The sequence below is a fragment of the Stenella coeruleoalba genome, assembly GCF_951394435.1.
Source record: "Stenella coeruleoalba genome assembly, chromosome: 15".
In the NCBI taxonomy this organism is placed as follows: domain Eukaryota; kingdom Metazoa; phylum Chordata; class Mammalia; order Artiodactyla; family Delphinidae; genus Stenella; species Stenella coeruleoalba.
The window spans coordinates 21,978,323-22,001,641 of record NC_137161.1 but is presented as its reverse complement, the minus strand read 5'-3'; the positions used below and the strand labels follow the sequence as shown (position 1 = coordinate 22,001,641).

General features: G+C 57.6%; 1 protein-coding gene across 2 annotated transcripts in view; it reads left to right on the top strand.

The window, feature by feature from the left end:
- The window catches only part of SRC (SRC proto-oncogene, non-receptor tyrosine kinase), a 56,140-nt gene extending 38,258 nt beyond the window's left edge, over nucleotides 1–17,882 (top strand). For both annotated transcript variants that reach the window (XM_079945891.1, XM_079945890.1), the window contains exons 6-14: nucleotides 6,721–6,819; nucleotides 6,995–7,098; nucleotides 8,964–9,113; nucleotides 10,625–10,780; nucleotides 12,862–13,041; nucleotides 13,966–14,042; nucleotides 15,006–15,159; nucleotides 15,322–15,453; nucleotides 15,762–17,882. In XM_079945891.1, the coding sequence (XP_079802017.1) occupies nucleotides 6,721–6,819; nucleotides 6,995–7,098; nucleotides 8,964–9,113; nucleotides 10,625–10,780; nucleotides 12,862–13,041; nucleotides 13,966–14,042; nucleotides 15,006–15,159; nucleotides 15,322–15,453; nucleotides 15,762–15,970 (1,261 nt within the window). In that variant the 3' untranslated portion in view covers nucleotides 15,971–17,882. The remainder of the gene's footprint in view (nucleotides 1–6,720; nucleotides 6,820–6,994; nucleotides 7,099–8,963; nucleotides 9,114–10,624; nucleotides 10,781–12,861; nucleotides 13,042–13,965; nucleotides 14,043–15,005; nucleotides 15,160–15,321; nucleotides 15,454–15,761) is intronic.
- The last annotated feature ends 5,437 nt before the right edge of the window (nucleotides 17,883–23,319 follow it).

Below are 23,319 nucleotides of genomic sequence, written 5' to 3'. Positions count from 1 at the left end.
CAGGCTTTGGGTCATGTGCCCTGGGGTGGTCACAGCTGGGGTGATCACACTGGGGGCGGAGCTGCCGACAGAGGGCGGAGCTGCCGACAGAGGGTGGGCTACAGCTCCACGCCTGCTGCATTCCTGCCTTCGGAGGGCCTGCGTCCCCTCTCCGCCACCTCCCATCCCCCCAACAGCCTCGGGGAACCCCCTCCCCATTCCTGGCCCGTGCTTCCTCCCTCCAGCTCTCTCTCAGCTTCTCCCTCTCTGCTTCTCTCTCGCTGGCCCTAGGAGGAAGGTGGATGTCAGGTGTGTACACACTCCGTGGGCGGCGGGCTGGGTAGGGGCGCTTCACTGGTGGGGGTGGGCTGCCGCCGGCATGTGCTTCACATGGTCTCTGGCTCCCTTGGTTGCGCTTCCCCAGCTTCTGTCCTCACCCCCAATAGTTTGACCAGATCCCTACCTTAATCCCAGGCTGCGAATGGGGAGGGTCCTCCCATCACCCCTGTCACTCCCCGTCCACCTCATGCTAACCCATCCCCTCCCTGTTCAGCCCACACTGAGTGCCAGCTGCATGCAGGGTCCAGTGCTGGGCCCAGTGAGGTCTGGGTGGAGAAGGCCATGCCCTCCTGGAGCCAGAGTGTGGCCGGGATGCAGCCCCAGTCCAGGCCAAGTGGCAGGCAGTGGGCGGGGCCGGGGTCAGCTCAGGCCTTAGGGCCCCTGCTGTGTGCCCCACCTCTGATGGCGACCACAGGGCCTGGGAGTTTCAAGCAGGACCCTGCAGGAAGCACAGTGAAGTCGAGGGGATGGAGGAAGCGGAAGAAGGCGGTTCCCCTCGCAGAAAGGCAGCTTGTGGGAGGGTGCAGCGCTGGAGGGGGCTGGTGGCCTTCAGGGCTGCAGAAGGGCGAGAAGGTTCTAGAGGGTAGAGTAGAATCGATCCATGAGCATCCTCGAAGGCCTGGCTAAGGGGGTTGGACGTCTCCACCGTCTCCAAGCATTTCTTCCTTCTTCATGCCTCCCTGCCCTTTGTGCATGTCGTTCTCGCTGCCTAAAGCACCCTTTCTCCCATCTCTGTCTGGCAAACTCCTATTCATCCCTCAAGATCCAGTTCAGAACTGCCCCCTTTGTGAGGCAAAGGGGAAAAGAGGTAGCAGGCATTTTTACCCATGTCCTTGTATTTGCTCTGCTGCCCTCCCACCAGGGCTGTAGTGATGGGGGAGGGGCCATCTCCATTTTGCAAATGAGGAAACTGAGGCTCAGAGATGTGAAGGCCTTTGTCCAAGGTCACACAGCTACCAAGTAGCAAAGCCAGGATTGGAACTTGGGCAGCAGCTCTCTCCCTTCCTTAAGCTGCTGTCCCGGAGGGAGGGGGCTTTCCCAGCTCCCCCCACCCGCTTCTGTCTGAGTTCCAATGCCGCTCTAGTTCTCTTATGGTTCCGGCTGTTTGTATCTCCCTCTCCTTAAACTGGGAACTCCTTGAAGGCTGCTCTTGGGCCTGCCACATTTCTGGGTCCCCCATCACCTGTTGCTCAGCACACTGTGGGTGCCCGGGTGGTGATTTTGCACGAGATGAGTGAACAGTCATAAAATAGCCACCGTCTCTCGTGCCTCGAGCGTGGGCCTGTTCTCGTGCGGAGCAGTTGCGTCGTTTTATTTATACAGCGCCACAGCCCTGGAAAGTGGAAATGCTTACTTGCTCCATTTTACAGATGAGGAAACTGAGGCCCAGAGAGGTGAAGTGACTTGCTCAAGGTCACACAGCTAGTAGTGGCAGAGCTGGGAGGGGTAGGCATGACCCCGAGCCCTTGGAAGAGGAGCTCTGTGGAGGTGCCGAGGAGCTGGGAGGAGGGAAGGGCCCGAGCTGGGGAGGATGCCTCAGGTTAGAGGCTTTGAAGTACTGGAGGATCTCAACCAGCAACAATGGGAAGAGTGTCTCAGGGGGTCACAGCTTGAGCAAAGCTCTCAAAACTTTGATTCTGCCTCTTTCACTCAGAGTCAGAGGGCAGCCCTCACGTCTTCCTTTGTCCAGCCCCTTGCCTTCCTCCTTCCTGCCTTCCATGATGGGCTGGGGGCTGCCAGGAAGTGATGGAGTCCCATCCGTGGGAAGCCCTTGGGTGGCAGTGAGGCACCCCGATTGGAGGGTGAGGGAGGGTGGGAGTGGATGGGGAGCCCTTCCTCACATCACAAAGCTCAGCTGCTCCTCTGAGAGAGTTGGGGGGCTGGCATTAGAGGAAGAAGAGGGATGATGGGATGGTGGGGAGAGGCTTAGTGGAAGACGGGCCACCCACATTTGAGGTGCTCATGTCTCATACCTCACCCAGGGACCACCCTGCATGTCCTTCCACTGTTGTTGCTTAAGGTCTATTATTGTGAACCCCCTGCTCCAACCCCTCTCCCTGCAGGAATGAGGGACTTTCTGAGTCTAACCTGTGACTGGGCTGGGAGTCGGGGAGGGAGAGCTTAAGGCTGAGCCTGTCTGTTGGGGTTTGGCCAGGGCTGGCTGGGTTGGGGTCCTCACAGTAGCAGCCTGGAGCCCGCACGCCCTGGATCTCCATGCCAAACGGTTCTGCTCCTAGAATCCTGGGTACTGTGTGGTCTTGGGTCCGAGGAAGCCACTGGGGTCTGAGGTGTGACTGGCCTGAGCCCCTGCCCCGGTGTCTAAGTCTTCAGGAGTCAGAGCCCCTCTGGGTCTGACTCTGGGATGCTTCCTAAATTGCCCTTTCCTCCCACCCAGATGATTCCAGCAGCTTCTCTGGGGCAGTGCTCCAGCAGGCACTGGCTTCTGTCCCCTTGCCCTGGGCACTCCAGTTCTACTTCCCACCATGGGGTGAGGGACCCCTTCTGGCCCTCCTCACACGACTTGCCTTGGCCTCACCCTGCTCTCTCCCCACCAACCATGGGTCCAGGCCTCAGGGCTCGGAAACTTGACTGCCTGGGCCATACCCAGCTGCCCTGGCTTGCCTGTAATCCCCAAACGGCTCCTCTGGCCAGTCCCAACAGCCCAAATGAGTTAAACAGAAGGACCCACCTGGCATAACGCCCCAGGTTCCAAAGCTGCCACACTCCCAATGCACACGCCAGCCTGAGTTGCCCACAAGGTTTAGGCTCCAAAAAGAGGATCCTGAGGCTCAGAGAGGTGAGGTCAGTAGCGTGAAGTCACACAGCTAGTGACAGCAGTTGGGATGTAAAATTGTTGCTTGGGGACTCCTGGTCCAGTGCTTTCTCCTCTTGCCATATGTGGGAGGGTGAGGAGTCAGGCAGGGAATGTGTGATTCCCTTCCTTCCCTCTTCCTGCCTATCTGATAGGAACCAGGCCCTAGGGAAGGCGCCAGATGCAGTGCCTCTGCTCAACCTGTTAGGTTTACACCGCTGTTACTTCTGAGCCGGGCGCAGATCGGTATCCCCACCAGACTGGACTGATCTGGGAAGCTATGGGGCCCCTCATCGTGAGGGCAGTCCCTGGTCCTTGGCTGAGACAGCTCACAGCCACCTGAGGCAGGTTTGAGCCTCCCAGACTGTTGGCATGGGAAGATGGGGCTTGATATCTCCATTTCACAGGTGGGCAAACTGAGGCTCAGATGATAATCACAGTAATCAGCTTACCCAAAGCCTGGCTTGAAGCTGACTGATTTACACACTTTGCCTGCACGGGAGATTTTGTGAATATTATCTCCTTTTTACAGATGAGGAAACTAAGACCCAGAGAGGATAGGGTACTTGCCCAAGGTCACACAGCAAATCCTTATCGGAGACTGGAACTGAGCTGCTTTGGTTTTTAAAAACATTTTGGAGAGTGGGGAGGAGTACCACAGAGTTGCAGATTTAATTGCTTTTCTTTTTTTAGCCAAATCAAGATACTAAGAGCTCATGCATGCTGAGCACCTACTACGTGCCAGGCCCTGTGCCAGCATTTTACATCCTCAGAGGGAGGCATGAGTATCCCCTTCCTGCAGATGAGGACCAAGGTCCTGCAGGGCCAAGGTAACGCAGCCTGCAAGTGGTGAGCTGGGCTGGCGCCAGGACGCCCTGATTCTGGCGCTCAGGCTCTGAGGTACCTCTCAAGCTGGGGCCAGGCTGAAGGTGGACCTTGGATCCTGTGAGATTGCAGCGCACCTCCATCCCTGCCCTTGTGAAATAAAACCCCCAACCTGGACTGTGAGCCCAAACTCACACATGGGCTGATGTTAGGCGGTGGAGGCTCTGCTGGCAGAAGGCTGGGTAGTGTCAGCAGAGCTGAACCCTCACCCTTGCTTCTGGGGCCCTGCTTGGTTGGCCCCTGGGCACAAGCTCCTGCCGGCCTTCCCCTGTGAGTGGGTGGCTGGGGGCTTCCCAGAGGCCAGCCAGCTTGCACACTCTGGCTTTGTCAATCTGCCTCATTTTGTAGTCTCTGACCTAGACCTCGGCCCAGTCCTGCTGCCTCCTCCTCCATCTTCCCCTGGTTTCTCTGAGGGTCTCTGAGCCTCTGAGAGGCCTGGGGAGGGTGCAGGGGTCCAGGAGGCCTGCTGTGTCTGGCTGTGGGCACACAGGGGCCCTGGTTCTCACCCTTGCTCTGCTGTTGATTCGCTGTGTGGCTTTGGGCAAATCGCCCTTCTCTATGCCTTATTTTCCCCCTTGGTGACATGAAGACTTGGGACTGGAAGATCTCAGCTCTTCCCTGTGATTTGAGTCCTTGCTGTGTAGCCTTGGGAAGTCTCTGCCCCACTCTGTGCCTCAGTTTCCCCAACTCTACAAAGAAAGTGCTGGGTTACTCCAGCCTGGGTGCTGTGTGTCCTTGGGCTGGTCCCTAGACATCTCTGAGCCATAGTTTCAGCATCTGGGGGGCTGAGGCCTGCCTTCCTTCTTAGCAGGTTGGCCTTGAGGGTCAAATGGGACAGACAAGTGTGGATCCCCCACCCTATGTGGGGGCACACAGAGAGGTAGATGGAGGGCCTGGGCATCTTTAGGCTCTTTCCTTGAGGCGGGCCTCGCCCTCTTACTCCAGGGCCCTCCCTCTCCCGCAGAGACCCCCATGTGAGCTTGTGCCCCCGCCTGAGCATGCGTGCGGTGATCTCCCAGCCAAGTCAGACCGCACAGCCCCAATCTCTCTCTCTTCACCTCACTCCATCCAGAAGGGACCCACACTCTCTGGTTGAGCCTCGGCCCACCTGGCTGGGCCCCTGGCTCTGGGATGCTCACCTGTACTCACCTGTTCTCAGAGAGCTCCCCCAGCCCCACTCTCTCCCGGCCTCAACTTCTCCATCTTCAAAATGGGCTGAAGAATATGGGTCAGAGGCAGCTCAGAAAAACCAGGAGCCAGGGATCCAGGTTCAAGTCCAGACTGTGGCTGTGGGCAAGGGCCTTTCTCTCTTTGTGTCCCGGTGATAGGGAGTGGGGGAGGGCATCCTGCTTGCTGTGTGTCTTCTCAGGGTTGTGATGAGGTCAAAGGCAGCCTTGGATTGAGAAGCTCAGCAAGGTATCAAGCCCTGCTGCACCCTGTAGGGAAGGCTTCCTTCTCATCTGGGAGTTAGGAACCTGGGCCTGGCTGCGTGACGTGACCTTGAGCAGAGGCCTCTGCTTCTCTAGCCTCAGTCTTCCCATCTGCACAGTGGGAATGGGAGGGGGCTGGACCCTATTTCCCAGGCAGCCCTTCCCATTGGCCTCTCCTCCCTCCCCATAGACCCTCTCCCTGTCCCCTTGGATTGCTTTGGATGCGAGGCCCTAGTGGCTGCCCCGCCTTGTCCCCCCTCCCCCGTCCCCAGCACCGCCTGGCGCTCAGCTCTCTCCCTCGCTCTTTCTGCCTCTCTCTCTCTCACCACCCCCATTTCTGCCTCTTCTTTCCTGTTGGGCTCTCGCTTTCTCCTCCCTCCTCTGTGTCTCTGGACCCCCGCTCCAGCCAGACCTGGTTCACATTCAGATGGCTGCAAAGGTACTTCTGCCCCCTCCCCACTCCCACCCAGACCCAGGGGACCCGCCCTGCCGGGGGCTCTTCCCGCCCATCACCCTGTCCCCATCACCTCCTCCTCATGGGGCAATTAGTGTAGAGGGCCCTGGGTACTGGGGCTCTGCCACCTCAGCTCCCTCTGACACGACTCGCTGTGTGACTTTGGGCAAGTCCCAGCCCCCTCTGGCCTCAGTTTCCCCCATAGATGGGTAGGCTGCAGGAGGAGGCCTGTAGTTTTCAGTCAAGGAGCCCTGTGGGTGTGACCCATGATCTGTGACAAAGGCAAGCATTGCTCCAGTTTGCAGGGTTGGCGCCTGGATTGTCACCAAGCCCCCAAAGAGCCACCCCTCGCCTCCACTCAGGTCTTACCAGCTCCCAGGCTTGGGCTTCCAAATCTCAGGACTTGGGGAGGCTTTGAAGGTCTGATTTGACATCCATCTCAGGAGGAATCTTCTCCTGTTACAACTTGCTTGCTCCCCAAAGACAGGGAACTCCCTCCCTCAATCCCAAGGCGGCTCTTGGCATCTTGAGACTGCTTGTTCTATCTGAAGGAAAGCAGATCACTTCCTGTCCCAGGACTCTGCCCCGTGAATTCGGGCCTTGTCATCTGAGTCAGCTTTGGCCAAGAGGCATCTGGGGTAGGGAGGGGAAGAGTCCCAGGCCGCCTCGGCCTGGCAGCTGTGAGAGGCCTGATCTCACTGTTCCCTGCACCTCACTCAGCCTCAAGAGCCCCCAGCACAGCACCTATAAAGACTGCAGGCATCGGGCTCCATTGCTGATGGTTCCCTTCTCCTTTGCTCCCTCCCTCTCCCCCTGCTCAGAGAGGGAGACTGGTGGCTGGCCCACTCACTCAGCACAGGACAGACGGGCTATATCCCCAGCAACTACGTCGCGCCCTCCGACTCCATCCAGGCCGAGGAGTGAGTATCGACTCTGGCCTCCTGCTTGCTTACCATCGCTGCCAGTTCAGAGCTTCTCTCCTGGGCTAGAGTGGGAGGTCTGGCTGCCCAGGGCCCCAGCCACAACCCAGGAAGAGGCACTGTGGGTGGGCGGAAGCCTGGACCACCAGCACCATCCTTCCACCTCCCTCCCCAGGTGGTACTTTGGCAAGATCACCAGACGGGAGTCAGAGCGGTTACTGCTCAATGCGGAGAACCCAAGAGGGACCTTCCTAGTGCGAGAAAGTGAGACCACGAAAGGTATGAGTGCTTCTGCTGACCAGTGGGAACTGAGCCTTTTGTGGGTTATTTGAGCCGGGTATTGTGGAATGAATAGGAGTTTGGTATATGGAGTGGGGTGGGAAGAGCCCTCTAGCTAGAGAAAAAGACAGGATCAAAGGCAGGGAGGTCCATTTGAGGAACACTGAGTCACTCTGGGTTGACCAGAGATGCAGCAAAAGATGATGCAACAGGTGCAGCAAAAGAGGCCAGCCTCTCTGGCCTCAGGTTCCTCAGGTGAGGAATGGGCACAGGTTGTCAGGGAGTCTGAGGGTCACAGAGCAAAAGGCTATTCCCAGGGAGGGTGTTGATGCAATGGGCCCCTCTCCTTCCCCTTCTCTAGGGGCCTCAGGGGCTGGACTGGGTGCTGGGACCTGGCTTTGCCCTTCCCCCAACAGTCCTGGCCTCTTTTCCTCTCCTGTTCTTCCTCCCCACCAGAGAATGATCACCCCTTTCTCTCCAGCCCCTCCGCACGTGGGTTGCAGACTCCATCACCATAGCTACGGAGCTCCCGCTTCCTGTGGGCCTGGGGCTCGGTGGGAGATGGGAAGGCAGAGCATCTGTGTCATGTGTGTGCATTTCTGAGAGGTCATGTGGCTGTGCATGCCGTGTGTGGGTCCAGGCATGTGTGTACACACGTGGGGGTGCAGTTGTCTGTGGGTTGCTGTGTGGGAGTGAATTGTTACGGGTTTGTCCTTGTGCCCAAGGGCCTAGGGAGTGTGGACCTGTGTGATCATACAGCCACTGGACACAGGCATGCCTGTGTGTGTGCACATGTGGTCAGGGCTTGGCCTTAGACTCAGGCCTGTGGCTTCTCTACGCACACGGCCTGGCCATCTGTGGAAAGTCATGGCTGTCCAATGCAGGCTTTAGAGACCCAGGTATGGGTTCAAGTCCCAGCTCTGTGCCTGACTTGCTGGGTGACCTGAGGCTCGCTGCTTTCCCTCTCTGGGCCTCATTTTCCCTTCTTTACACTGGAGATTGTAACCCCCACCTGAGGATTGTCCAGAGGTTTTGTGGGCTGTGCGGACTGGGCTTCTAGCATGAGGCCTGTGTGCTGCTTCCCGAGAAAGGCTTTCTCTGGCCCCTGGAGCCTCCTCCCCTACCCCTGGGGCTCAGCCTTGTTCCCTGATGCCACCCCAGGCATCTCTTAGGCTCAGGCTTAGCCAGGCCTGTTGGGCAGAAGGAAACTTTTCCAGCCCAGAGCTCTTCCAGGCTCAAGGGAAACAGGGAGGGGCCATCGGGATTGGCCCAGCTTAGCTCTGGCAGCCTTCAGGCCACACCCAGTACGTGGTCTTCTGCCCAGGATCGCTCCTGCCCGAGCCTGGAGTCTTCAGGAAGGGGCAGGGCCCGGCCGGACAGTGTGCCCGTGGGCAGACCCACAGAGGGAAGGCAGTTAGGCCAGGGACACACAGCCACTCGGGACCATTCCTGTTAGGCTCCCTGCCAGCATTTATCGAGCACCTACTGTGTGTCAGGCCCTCTTATATGTAGGCTCATTGAGTCTCCCCAGCAGCCCGGGAAGTAGCCCCATTGTGCAGCGGAGGAAACCGAGGCCCAGAGAGGGCTAGCCACTCGCTCAGGTCACACAGTTGGGATGCACACCTGGGCTTCAGAGGTCTTGCTAGGGCCAAGCGTTCATGGAAAGGCTCTCCGGTCAGGTGCCCCTTTGTCCTTTAGCTCTGCCCCAGTGGCCGCCCCAGAACTGGGTGCTCAGAGACAGGCTGGACCAGACCTGGCTCTGCCTGTGCCTCCCTTCCGTCCCGTGCTGGGTCGGTGTGCTCGGTGCCGTGGCCCATCGGTGGGCTGGCATGGTGGTCACGGCTCCTCTTTGGCCTGCCCTGCAGGCGCCTACTGCCTCTCAGTGTCTGACTTCGACAACGCCAAGGGCCTCAACGTGAAGCACTACAAGATCCGCAAGCTGGACAGCGGCGGCTTCTACATCACCTCCCGCACCCAGTTCAACAGCCTGCAGCAGCTGGTCGCCTACTACTCTAGTGAGTGCCGGCCAGGCCTCCCGGGCGGCCAGCTGGGCGCAGGGGAGTGTAGGCCCTCGGAGAGCATGCGGGGGTCTCCGCCTATCCTATGAGCTGCAGACCCTGAGGAGGGGGGCTTTGGGGCCAAGAAGGGCCAGGACTTCTGTCACCCTGGGGGTGTGCGCTCCCGTTCCCCTCCCCCCATCTTCCTCTCCCCTTTCTCCCTCCTCCCACCCCCTCTTTTTTCCTTCTCTCCTCCCTGTGCCCTCTCTTCCCTGTTTCCCCTCTTCCCTCCCCCCACCCCAACCTGCCCCTCTATCCTCTCTCCTCCTCCACAGCTGCCTGGTGAGGAGGGGGCTGCCTGGAGGAGTGAGCTGGGAAGGAGGGGGCATAGGCCGGTGTCATTTGCCCCTGCAGCCTTAGGACCAGTTAGAACTGGTTACCGGGAGACAAGGAGGGGGCGGCTCTATTGATTGGATTGTAGCAGAGAGCGGGAGAGAGAGCGCGCGCAGGCGGGGAGCTCACGTGCGCAGGTCGTGAGCGTGATACGCGGGCCAGGCCGAGTGTGCGGGAGTGTGGCCGATCCGTCTGGATGTTCAGGGCTGCCCGGCTGGACTGAGGCGTCATGGCCTGGGTGCTCCCACGTGGACAGCTCTCTGTGGGTGTCTGTGGGCCTGTGGCACGTGGCCGTGGCCTGCGCGTGCAGGCGTGGCCTTTCCTGAGAGCGCACGCTACTCCTCCTCTGTTGGCTAGGCCTCCCGAATCCCTCTAGGATCTGCCATCCCGCTCTGTCCCCTTGGCCACCACTGTAGGTTTCATTCTGAACCCCGTTCCCCCAGATCAAAACCCTCCAGGGATTACCTTGGAATTTTAGGATAAAGACGCCCATGTGGCCTCTGAGGCCTTGGGTAGTCTAAACCTGGCTGGCCTCCCTGCCTTACCTGGTGCTCTCCTTCCCCCAGTCACTCTCCAGCAGCCCCCTGGCCTCCTTTCAGTTCCTCCAACCCAGGGGCTTATTTCTCCCTCAGGGCCTTTGCACATGCATGAGGCAGCGTGCACTCTGCCTGGAGGGCTATTTTCCTGAGTCAACCACTCACTTTCCTGTGGATCCAAGCTCAGGTGCCGCTTCCTCTGGGAAGCCTTCCAGGATGCCACCCAGCCCACCTGCTATTGCATGCACAGCTCTCCTCTGTCACACTCGTGGTCCTCGGAGGTGATTAAGGGAAGTTGGGTGTCGTCCTGGACTATGCACTTCCTGAGGGCAGGTTTCCACTGGGTCCCTGGCACCTGCCTAGGTAGCCCCCACTTAAAGTCTGATGAATGAATGAATGAATGACTCAGGGAGCAGATGCACGAGGTGGTGTGGGCCTGTGTTGGGGACGGTTGTGTACACATAGGGTATGGATGCCTGGCCTTGGGGGTGTCCTGTGCCTCCCCGAAGCCTGTGTGTATACAGTGTGTAAGTCTGCGGGACACGGAGACCCCAGCACGGACGCCGGGCCTGAACTCCACCTCCCTGCCTCTGTCTTCAGAACATGCTGACGGCCTGTGCCACCGCCTCACCACTGTGTGCCCCATGTCCAAGCCACAGACTCAGGGCCTGGCCAAGGACGCCTGGGAGATCCCCCGGGAGTCGCTGCGGCTGGAGGTCAAGCTGGGCCAGGGCTGCTTCGGAGAGGTGTGGATGGGTAAGGCCTTGCCCCGGCCCCGCACACCCCGCCATGTGCCCACCTGCGAACCAGGCAGATGTCTGTCCAAAGTGGCAGCTCAAGGCCCCATGGGTCCCCCAGCCTTCGCCTCCACGAGCTCCATCACCTCTGCTGAACAGTGGGTCCTACTTTCAACATGGAGCTCCCCCAGTGGTGGCTGACAGCAAGTTGAGGTGTAGACCGCCACACCTCCGCACACCGTGGTACCTGTTTACCCAGAACTGCTCAGGGCTGGGCATCGTGACGCCCCAGTGACGTGCCGTGTGGCCTGGGCTGGGTGGCTTCACTCTGGAGGGCTATTTTTCCGAGTCAACCACTCACCCTCCTGCGGATCCAAGCTCAGGTGCCACTTCCTCTGGGAAGCCTTCCAGGATGCCACCCAGCCCACCTGCTATTGCATGCACAGCTCTCCTTTGTCACACTCATGGACAGAGCCTCGATCTTCCCAACTGTAAAATGGGACTGGTGATAATAGGACACCCTGGTGGGGTTGAGAGAACGCTGGCCCCGTGTGGGTCCACACGTTAGCTTCAGCTGTGGGAAGAGAAGCCCCCGCTCACAGAAGGAGTACAGGGTCTGGCGTGTTCCAGGCCTGTTAATGATCTCCTGTCTAACTCTGGAGAGACGGCCAAACCGTCCTTGAAAACAAATGCCACGCAGCCCTGACAAAACCCAGGCCCCCTTCTGCTTTGGTTTCTGCTGACACAGGAGTTGCAGAGGCAGCGGTGAGGCAGGCCTGGCTGTTGTGAGCCTGCGCGTCCAGCGAGGGGGTGTGTACGTTGTGGGGGGGGTGGTGGATGGCCGTGTGCTGTTTTCAAGGTTGTTTCATCTGAGCCGCAGTATTCACTTGGCGTCACCACCACCACTTCCCTCCCTTCAGAGGAAGAGATGATGGAGGAGAGCAGAGGGGGTTCCTGGGTGGCAGCACTGCAGGGACAGAGGCCTGCAGGCTGGAGGTCAGGCCAAGTCAGGGAAGGGGAGGCTTTGAGCTGGGGAGAGGGGAGGGGGATGAGAAGCCAGCTCCCAGGCACAGGCACAAAAAGAGGACGTGAGCAAAACCTGAAAAATCCATGGCGTCAGCCATTCCTGTGGCTGCAAAACTCGTTCCTGGCTTGGGCGTGCGGTGAACAGTCAGTGGGGGAGGCGCCCGTTCCTCCCTGGGTGATCCAGGTAGACTCGCGAAGCGCCTCGTACGCATGCCCAGAGGGCCTGTGCCGGGAAGGCCACAGACAGGGGCCCGAGCCCCAGCTCGCACCTGGAGGCCCAGAGACGGGCAGGAATGGGCCCAAGGCGCCTCAGGCCCGGCTGGAACAAAACTCAGATTAAACACACTGGTTTAGAGCACAGCTTCCCCTAAGGCCTCACAATGTAAAAACCAGATAATAATAAAATGACAGCTGCCGCTATTATTAACTGTGTCCTTACAGTGGGCTTGGCCCAGTGGCTAAAATCTCATTTAATCCTCAAACAGCCCACAGGTGGATACTATAGCATCCCCATTTTCCGGATGAGAAAATCGAGGCTCAGAGAGGGGAACTGGCTCGCCTACGGTCTCACTGCTGGGAGGAGGCAGAGGTGGGAGCCAAACTCCTGCCAGACTGACGTCCGAGCCCTTCTACTTAGTGTGCTGCCTTACTGTTCGGGGAGTGTGGCTTGAGACAGCTCTTGTTCTGGTGGCCTTCTTCTGAGGCCGGCTCTGCCTCACCCCCCGCCCCCACGAGTACATGCTCCATCTGCTAACACCCGGGCCACCCGAAGGAACACGCCTCCCCAGGAGAGGGCGGTTGAGTTGGAACCACGGTCCCCCAACTCTCAGATGAGTGTGCTGCCTTGGGGGACATCTCTGATAATCAGCATCCGAACAACAGCTCCTGTTTCTTGAGCGGGCCCTGTGTGCAGGTGGGACACTGAGGTCCAGAAAGGGGCTGGGCCTTGGCCGGGCTTGTCACGTGGCCTGGGAGGCCAGAGCTGAAGTTGGTACCCAGGCCGGCGGATCCTGGTCCCTGTGGGGTGGGAATGGGGGTCCTCCCCTGAGGCTGCCTGCACCCCTTTCCATGCAGGGACCTGGAATGGCGCCACCAGGGTGGCCATCAAAACTCTGAAGCCCGGCACAATGTCTCCGGAGGCCTTCCTTCAGGAGGCCCAGGTCATGAAGAAACTGAGGCATGAGAAGCTGGTGCAGCTGTACGCGGTGGTGTCTGAGGAGCCCATCTACATCGTCACGGAGTACATGAGCAAGGGTGAGGCCTGCGTGATGGCGCGGACACGTGGGTGAGCCCTGGCTGGGGTCCTCACAAAAGGGCAGGTGGGACGTGCTTCACCTCCCACCACATCTAGAGCATACGCCTTTAAAGGCGGAATGAATGGAAAGAACCAACTTCCCAGGTCAATGGAAAGTTAAACCAAAGGTTGCCTTTCTCCGTTCATTTCGTTTTTAATGATTTCCCACGATGCATCTATGTCCCCCCATTTGCTGGTTTTGGAAAGCCATTTGCCATTCTGGGGCTGGAAGGAGAGCTCCCTGAATCCTCCAAGCTGAGCCACAGCACATCTGGGTCAAGTTCCTGGCTTGACTTTTACTTGGTTTTGAAATTAATTATTTTTCAAAATTCCACTTTTTGGAGGTATAATTTACATGGGATAAAATACACCCATTTTAAGCATCCAGTTCGGTGAGGTTTAACGAATGGCTATGCTGTGTATCTCCTACCACAACCGAGATATAGATGGCCGTCACCCCAGGAAGCACCCTTGTACCCCTTTGCAGATAGTGCTCTCCAGCCCCAAACCCACAGAGCCGCTGATGGGCTTAATGTCTTCGCAGAGTTGTTTCTTCTAGAATTTCGTATAGCTAAATCTTTTACATCCGAGGGTTTTCCTTCTTGTCGTGTGTATCAGTAGTTTGTTCCTTTTTGTTGCTGAGTAGTATTCCGTAGTATAGCCGTACCACAGTTCTGTTTGCCTAGAGGCGGACATTTGGTTGTTTCCCATCCTGCTTGCCTTTTAAGTGACAAACACAGACTTCATTCAGAGATGGGTTTGCACAAAATCTGCTGTGTGCTTAAAGTGAGGCCGGCCTGCCCCGGTGGACGAGATCTGGGAGTCACTGCTTCCTGGCTCAGGGAGGACAGGGTGGGGGCTAGAGCTGCTTTCTCTCTCTCCAGGGAGTTTGCTGGACTTTCTCAAGGGGGAGACGGGCAAGTACCTGCGGCTGCCTCAGCTGGTGGACATGGCTGCTCAGGTGAGCCAGCCCCTCCCCGCTCCCACGCCTGGCCTTGAGCTCTCTGACCCACCTGGTTCAACCATGTCTGGCCTCTTGAGCGCCCCCTCCAAGGACCTTGTCTTGGTTGCCCCACACTCACTGATCTCATCCCATGTATTACTGGGACCACTTACAGGTGCTGTGAGTGGTGGTTCGGGCAGAAGAAAGAGCCCTTACCTGGGCATCAGGAGTCACTGACTTGCTATGGGACCTCAGACCTCAGTTTTCTTCTCTGTCAATGTCAGTCACTCATCAAACATGTATTAGTACTTGCTTGCTGTAGGCAGTGCTCAACAGCTACTTTTTTTTTTTTTTTGGTGGGGGGTACGTGGGCCTCTCACTGTTGTGGCCTCTCCTGTTGCGGAGCACAGACTCCAGACGCGCAGGCTCAGCGGCCATGGCACGGGCCTAGCCGCTCTGCGGCATGTGGGATCTTCCCGGACCGGGGCACGAACCCGTGTCCTCTGCATCGGCAGGCAGACTCTCAACCACTGCGCCACCAGGGAAGCCCCAACAACTACTTTTTAATTTAATCCTTAATACAATCAGGTGGTAGAGATGGCTATTATTCCATTTGACAGGTGAGAAAACTGAGGTTCAGGGAGGGGACTTGGGACAACAGGCAGGACCTGACGCTCCTCTGTGTCTCTGGGAGCATCTGGGCCTCTTTTGCACGGTCGCCCCACTTCCCTGGCTGCATCTTGTCTTGTGCCTCCCCTTTGTCCTTTGCCCTATGCAACCTCCTCCTGCTGGGCACTGGTCCTGCTTTTTGTGCCAACAGTATTTATTGTAAATTGACGTCATTGCCTGAAGAACTGGGAAGGGTGGGGCATTTGGTTGGCTATCCACTCCTGGGGATAACACCACCCCTGGGCATGTGCCATGTGATCCGGGAAGGGCAAGGGGTGGCCCCTGATCCAGGCTCCTGGGTTCTGCCTACAGATCGCTTCAGGCATGGCGTACGTGGAGCGGATGAACTATGTCCACCGAGACCTCCGTGCTGCCAACATCCTGGTTGGAGAAAGCCTCGTGTGCAAAGTGGCTGACTTTGGGCTGGCTCGGCTCATCGAAGACAATGAGTACACAGCCCGGCAAGGTGGGCAGAGGCTCCCGGCAGATGCCGTGTGGCCGTGGGCAGTCACACCCCTTCTCTGAGCCTCAGTTTCCTCCTCTGTCAAGTGGGGATAAGAATGGGGCCTATCTGGCAGAGCGGTCATGATGTTCTCCTGAGCTCCCCCGACCCTTCTTGGTCCTGCAGGTGCCAAGTTCCCCATCAAGTGGACGGCTCCAGAAGCTGCCCTCTATGGCCGGTTCACCATCAAGTCAGACGTGTGGTCCTTCGGGATCCTGCTGACAGAGCTCACGACAAAGGGACGGGTGCCCTACCCCGGTAAGAGGGCTCCCCACAGCCCATCTCTGGTCCTTCTGCCCCTGCCCTGGTGACCCCTCTGCTCAGGTGACCTTGGGCAAGTCAAACCCCGTCCAGGGCCTCCGTTTCCCCATCTGTATAACAAAGAGGTTGACCATCTGATCTTAGGCTCTGTCTTTGGTGAGGGCTCCCAGCCTTGGGGGGGGCCTTACCCACGGTCACAGCCACCCTCTCCTAGGCAGGAAGCCCTCTCTGTTGTTCCCATCAACTTCCCTCTGCCCCAATTTCCTCAGTGGGGCCAGCCTACTCATGCTTCCCTCTGCCCACAGGGATGGTGAACCGCGAGGTGCTGGACCAGGTGGAGAGGGGCTACCGGATGCCCTGCCCGCCCGAGTGTCCCGAGTCTCTGCATGACCTCATGTGCCAGTGCTGGCGGAAGGACCCAGAGGAGCGGCCCACCTTCGAGTACCTGCAGGCCTTCCTGGAGGACTACTTCACGTCCACCGAGCCCCAGTACCAGCCCGGAGAGAACCTATAGGGCGTGGGCTGCAGGGCCAGACTGCCTTCTTGGCTTGATCCTGAGCTGGGTGGCCCCTGACGTGGGGTCTTGCCTGCCTCTGCCTGTCCGCCCCCCGTTGATCCTCTCTGTGGGGCTGAATTGCCAGTGACGAGGCCCCTCCCTCTTTTGTGGCATGGAAGGGCTTGGGGCCTGGGGCCGCCCTGGGGGCGGGGTCCAAGGCTGGCGCAGTGACTGTGCCCCGGCCCCTGGCCAGCCGCACACCTCCTCCCTGCGTTCCCTCCTGGAGCTCTGTGCGTCTCAGCAGGAGGAACTGGGAAGAAGGGCCGGGCTGAGGGCACCCTTTTCTTAGCCTCAACCTACTGCACGCACTGGCCCTTTCCCACTTCCACACCACCCCAGGTCTGTCTGCAGAGATAGCCAAAGAGCCTTTCCAAAGAGGAGTGATGGGCCACTGGCCCTCGGCCTGCCTGCCACCCTGCTCCTTGCCACCCATTTCTGAAACGCCTGTTGGTGGAGGCTGCTCGGTCCAGCCCCCTCTGCTGTGGCTCCCAGGCTGGTGAGGCCTAGCTTGACTTGTTGCTGGTGGGTGGGGTGGACACCTCCCTCAAACCCTGCCCTTCTTAGACCTGAGGGATCCTTAGAGATCTTCAATTCCTTGTCCCCATACTACCCATGGGGAAACTGAGTCCAGAGAGGGGATGTGACTTGCCCAAGGCCACAGAGCAGTTCAGGGTTGAGGTGGGATTGGAACCTGGTGCTCCCTCTGTCTTCCTCAGGAACCAACAGGATTGTCCTTGGAGGCACTGTGGACAGACTGGGGCAGCCCAGGGGACAAGGGGCCTGAGGACGGGTTAGAGATAGCAGAGAGAGTCCTGCTGCCTCTGTTTGCTCAGTGGGCTATTGTGGGGGGAGAGAGTGGAGGTAGATGTGGGGCTGAGCTAGAAATGAAAGGTACAAGGGTAGGGAGGCAGGTTTCAATCAGAAGGTGGGAGGTATTTGACCTTTGGAGCTAGCCAATCATGAAAGGGAGTGAGCTCACCGGCTCTGGAGGCAATCAAGCAGAAATAGAAGATCCAAATGATTGGGAGGCCCTGGCCTCAGGAAGGAACCCCAGGTCCTCCTTCGCCCAGTTTGTCCTGTGTCATTTCAACGCCTGGCCCCTGCTCTTCTCCCCAAGTTGGCACCTTTAACTCACGAGTACGGAAAGGAGTGCCTAGACTGGGGTGAGGAGGGAGGACTGGGGTGTCTATTGCCACACACCAGGACTGGCTGTGTGCCCTCGGGCAGCCCCTGCTTCCTTCTCTGGGCTGCAGTGTCTGCCTCCATTTGTGGCCATGGCCTCTGCAACTGCTCCACTCCTGTCCAGACCCTGTGGCCTGGCATCACGTGGTGAGCTCAGCCCATGGCATCAGGAGACCGTGTTTTGGCCCTTGGGCTATGTGGTGGCTTCTCCCTGGACCTCAGTGTGTCCTTCTTAAATGGGGCAGCCAACAGTTTGTAGGCATCTTGCCAAGGGCCCCTGTGTGCGTGCGTGTGTGTGTGTGTGTGTGTGTGTGTGTGCACGTGTATGTTCCTCCATGTGTGTTCATATTTAACATGTAAAAACGCCCTCTGCTCTGTCCCCCAGACCTGTTGTACATTTCACCCACAGCCCCCCATCACAGCAATAACGTTCCTGCTGCCAGGGGTTCTCGAGCCAGCCAGGCCCTGCCAGTGGGGAGGGAGGCCAAGTGGTACCTGCCTGTGAAATTTCAACTCTTCCTTTCATACATGTTTATTACCCAAGTCTTCTCCTGTCCCGTCTCCGTCCCAGTCGAATCTGGACTCACTTACCCCAGCGCGCTCCCAAATCCCCTTCTGACTGCCCAGTGTCCTTTGTATAAGGTGTCCTAATACTGTCTTTTTTTTTTTTTTAAACAAACAGTGTTTTGTAGATTTCAGATGACTATGCAGAGGCCTAGGGGACCCCCGGCTCTGGGCAGGGCCTAGGGTTCCTGCGTTCCACGGCCGAGGCCTGTGGGGGGAGGGGGGATTTGGAATTGGTTGTAAATACTTTGCATATTGTCTGATTAAACACAAACAGACCTCAGAGTTTGGTCAGCGGTTTCTTGAGTATCTGTTGTGTGCTGGAGAGTGAGAGGGGGTGGGATGTGAGGACAGACTGTGTCAGAGGGGCCTTTGTGCAGGCAGCATTGGTGGCTGGAGGGCTTGAGGCCAGAGCGGGACATGATCAGATTGGAGATCTCTGGAATGCGGCTGTGTGCACATCCATCCCTGAGTTTGGGGAGTGACTGTGCCTGGCAGAAACCTTGCTTATGTCTGAGATGCACCAGGCGAAGCCCAGGGCTCGTGAGCAGGAAGTGTGAGCAGTTGAAGACTCTTTGCCCTGGGTGGGTGGTGGCAGTTGACACCCTGGGGGCCCCGCAGGGCTGTCAGGCCCTTGTGGAGTTGTGGATGTCCTCACAGCGAGATGTGGCTGTGTGCGTGCTGTGTGTTTCCCGGGAGTGCTGGGCTGGGTGGGTGGGGGGTTGGTGAGACTGGGTTAGCAAAAGCCCTGGGCACCCTGGAGAAAAATCCAAAGACCCTTCCTCTCCTCCCTTCTCCCCTCCACCAAGGCACACAATCTGGGAAGTTCATTTGCAACAGTCTATAGGAAGAAATGTCTTTTATATCAGATCACACACCGATCCATGTAAGTTACCTCTGGTCGTAGTAACACTGTTTAATCTGTATAATTAAAAACAGATTTCAAAATCAGGATGTTTCTCTGTTCACTGTCATTTTCACAAGCCAAATACCACAATGTCCGGTCAGAATGGACACCTGGAGACCCCATGGGTGTACATGTGTCTTGGGAGCAGAGGTAGGAGCATGGGTGTGAGTGTGCGCTTGTGGGTGTGTGCCTTTGTGTTCACTGGGGTATGCGTGTGGCCCTGTTTGCTCATGGGTGTCTGTGTTGGTGTGTGGACACGTGTCCAGGTGGCCTGGGAGTCTGGATGTCCAGATGTGTGAACCTGTTTTTCCTGGCCCTGTGTGCAGAGATTTGTGTGTACTGCGGGGACGCCACTCTAGGTGGTTCTGCCTGAATCTGTGGGCTCCCCCGGGGGCGCGGGCCCCGATGTGTGTGGCGGGGCTCTGCTTGTCTGCGCGGGGCAGTGTGTGTGTCCGCGTGGATGCTTGTGGGCTCAGGGCGTGCACGGGGCGCCGGCCGCTCCGCCAGGGCCCCCATGCACCGGGGGGCGCAAGGACACCTGCGAGCAGCCCAGCCCGGGGACGCGCCCCAGCCCCGGCGGGGACAAAGCGCTCGTCCGCGCTACGCGGCGGGTCGGGAGTGCGCCTGCGCGCTGGTGAGCCGCGGGTCGAGCCGGGGAAGAAGCCCCGAGACCCCTTTATCTCCGTCTCTCGCTGGTCTCACCAAGTGATTCAATGCGTGTGTGTCTCTCTCTGCCTCCTCCGTCTTTGTCTCTCTTTGTCTGTCTGTGCCTCTTCAGCTCTCTCTCAGGCTCTCTGGCCCTGGCTCTCTTGTCTTCACAATTTTTTGTGTTTCTTTCCTCTTCCCTAAACCCCCTCCCCCCGCACTAATTGGTCTTTCTCTGTGTGCTTCTGATTTTCTGTCTCCGTTTCTGTATGTGTCTGTTTCTCACTGTTGCTAGTTTCTCTTTTTCTCTGTGCCTCGTGGCCGTCTCTATTTCTCTAGTCTCTCTCTCTCTGTGTCTCCGTCTCAGATTTTATTTCCTTATCAATCTCTGTACGGCTCTGGTTCTCCTCCAGACCCTCTCACACCTCCGTGCCTTTGCCCAGGCTGTTTCCACGACTTAGAGTGCCCTTTCTTTCCTCTCTGCAACCTGGCAAACTCCTCTTCATCCTTCAAAACATCTCAAAGGCCACAGACCACCTCTGGGCGCTTTCCCTGACCCCCTGGAACTTGCAAGGGTGGTCACGGCCATTCACACAGCTCCCCCCCTAGAATGAGAGCTTGAGGGGCTGGGGCAATTCTGGCTGAAGCACCCAGATCTAGCACAGCGGGGTGCTGTCTGATCAGAGAAGGGAGGCAGGAGTTTGCTCTGTCTCTCCCACCTATTGTCTCTGGCTCCACTGGTTTTGACTTCCCCTCTCTGGGCCTCTGCTTTTTTTTTTTTAATTTAGATGTTGGGGGTAGGAATTAATTAATTAATTTATTTATTCTTGACTGTGTTGGGTCTTCGTTTCTGTGCGAGGACTTTCTCTAGTTGCGGCGAGCGGGGGCCACTCTTCATCGCAGCGCGTGGGCCTCTCACTATCGCGGCCTCTCCAGACGCGCAGGCTCAGGATTGTGGCTCACGGGCTTAGTTGCTCTGCGGCATGTGGGATCTTCCCAGACCGGGGCTTGAACCCGTGTGCCCTGCATTGGCAGGCAGATTCTCAACCACTGCGCCACCAGGGAAGCCCTGTTCAGTTTGCTTTTGCTCGACTCTTCAAGAGAAAGAGCGAAAAGGCGAGTGACGTCTACTCTGCTGGGACCATCATCTCACTGCCCCCTCTGCCTGCTCCTGCTTCTGCTGCCCTGTTCAGTTTCCAGCCCACTTCAGGCGACTGGAGACCCTGGGACCCCCTCGTCCCCTCCGCCTTCCCTTTCTGGTTTCAGTGGTTTTTCTCATTCTACATGCATTTTTTTTTTCTTTTTGAGAAAAGTAAGATGATGTTTGCCCCCACGGGAAAAAAAATTCCTTATATAGTAGGGCAGGAAAGATACAGAAAAGCACATACAAGAAGACGGTAATTTGTGCTCTCTACCCCCTCCCTCCCACCTAGAAAGGATGGGGCATGTTTCTGGGTGTGTGTCCATCTGGGCCTGTCGCCTGTGCTCTGCACAGTGGCTTCAGTGTCTCCTTGTCTCTCTCTCTGTCTCTCCATCCTCTGGCCCATGGTTACTGGCTGCCACTCTGGGCTGCTGGCCTATCGATTCTTTCAGATGTTCATATGTAAAACTTACATTAAAGGTGAACCTTGGGCCCCATCCTGCTGCAGCCCTGCTCGCCCGTGTGGGTGCACGTGCTCGCCTGTGGGTCTGTGTCAGGCCCCCTGTGCCGGCTCTTTCTCAGCCCCCCCCCCGTCTTCCTTTCTCCGTGGTTTCATTGACCTCCCTTCCACCAGTTGCACTTCTAGTGTGTGCAATGGGTGTGTGATGTGTGCAGTGTTCGGGGCACGTGCGTGTTGCTGGTCCTTCCAGGCTGCGGCTCCGTGCTGCTGTGGGTCTCTTTGCTCATCCTCTGCTCCTTTCATCTCCTCCCTCCCTCCTAAAATTCCAACTAGACCTTGTGCTGGACACACACACACACGCACACACATGGTCCCTCGTCTTTTTCTCTCATCTCTGTCTTCTTTTCCCATTTTTCTCTTGGGGGCTCCAAAAAGCTGTGGTTTGCAGAGAGAAAAAGAGAGACTGACAGAGACAGAAACACGGAGATAGAGATGGAGATGGGGGGGTGGCATGGGGGTGGGGGAATCAGGCTGGGAGATGGAGCTCTGTCCGTCTGTCTGTCCATCCCAGTCTCCCCAGCCCTCCCTCCCTGGGGCTTTTCCCACCCAGTGCTGGGCTGTGCTTCCCTCAGGGTATGTCCCGTGGGATCCAGGGCTCTGCCTTCTGTCCATCTGTCCAAATATCTGTGTGTCTGCCTCTGCCGCCACGCCTCCCCCTTGCTGTGGTCTCATTAAATGCCCTTCTCTTTCTCTGATTGTCCTGTGTGTGTGTGTGTGTGTGTGTGGGTGTGTGTGTGTGTGTGTGTGGGTGCGTGTGTCTGCGGCTGGATCTCTGTGCCAGTGGGTGTCTCTACCTCCCACCTCCAACTTCCTGCAATTTTATTAAATATCCTTCTCTTCTTCCGTTTCTTGCCGCCCTCTCGGTGTGTGTGCATCTGTGTACATGCATGTCTGCGAATGAACCTCTCGGCCACCCCTTTCCCCTTCCCCGGGATTCCTGGGACTTGGCTTCTGGGGTCACTTTCTACTCACTCCCCATCCTGGCCCCAGACTCAGCCCCATGCTCCCTCCAGCCTCTGCCTCAAGGCCTCCCTCCTGGACAGTCTCCCTGGCGACTATCCCCTGGGCACCTCACCTTTGACCCTCAACTCAACTCCTGTCCGCTCCTGCCCACTCTGGGGAGGGCTCCACCATTCAGCCTCCAGCCCTGGGCCGCACTCACCATCACTCACCCTCACTCTGCCGTGGCCTTCCTTTTTTTCTTCCCACCTCTGGCCCTGCTCAGAATCCTTTGTCTCCGGTGGAGGAAGCCCCATCTCCCTCACCTGCCATTCCAGGCCTTGCCAGGCTGGCTCCAGTTGCCAGTGGCACGCTGACTGCCTGACACGTCTTTCCTTCCTTCAGCCTGGACATCCACCTCCTCCGGGAAGGCCTCCTGATTGCCCCTTCCCTGGCTTCCCTTGGCTCCAGCACTCCCTGCAGTAGCGTCCTTCCTAACCTTGGCCTCGTGTTATGCAGTCCCAGGCTGGGCACCCAACCAGGGCCCCGTTATGACTTTCATGGGCCCTAGTCAGCTTTGCCTTCATGGACCCCTTTCTCCATAAAAAATATTTTTAAAAATTCTATTTTATGACAACATTGATATAAAGTTGAATATATTAACATTATATATGAAAACATTTTCTTTGAGTTAAAGTTCATTTTTCTTCCGATTTTAAAAGAAATTAAAACATTTTTCATGGGCACCTAAAGGTATGGTGGGCTGTAGGTTTACTGAGTGCCTTCTCTGTGCTGACCATGGGCAATGGCTGTTGGGGGCAGGCTGTGTGTCCTTTGCACATTCCACCCTCTCTGAATCTCTCTTCGTCTAGACTCTGCCCCCTGCGGACTGCCCTTGACTTCCGTTTGAGTGCATCGAAGCCACCTGTTGTGTGTACCACCCGGCCTCCTGAGTCTCTCTCCTCTCTGTCCATTTCTCTCACCCTAACAGGTTTGTCCCTTGCTCTGGGGTCCCCTGTTCATTCATTCATTCCCCCAACAAACACGCGGGGCCCTGGTGTCTACATGTCTGCCGGGGAGCAGGGGTCTGGCTCCCTGTGTCTCTCTCAGGCCTTCTGCCCTCCCAGATCTTCGGGCTTGTTGAATTTCCAATGTGGGCTCTCTCCCTGTAGCCCCCTCTCCTTGCCATGAGCTGGGGGCAGGTGTTTCTTTTCATTCCCTAGGCTCTTCATAAAGCACTCATCATGGAGCAGCTGCCCCTGCCCGGCCATGTGCGCGTGTACGTGTGTGTTTGCCTGTATCCGCGAAGTGCATCACCGCCCCCCCGCGCCCCGACTACCCACCAGCTCCCAGGAATCTGCCCCACCCCCATACCTCCATCTAGATTATTCCAGCTGTGCCTGCCCCAT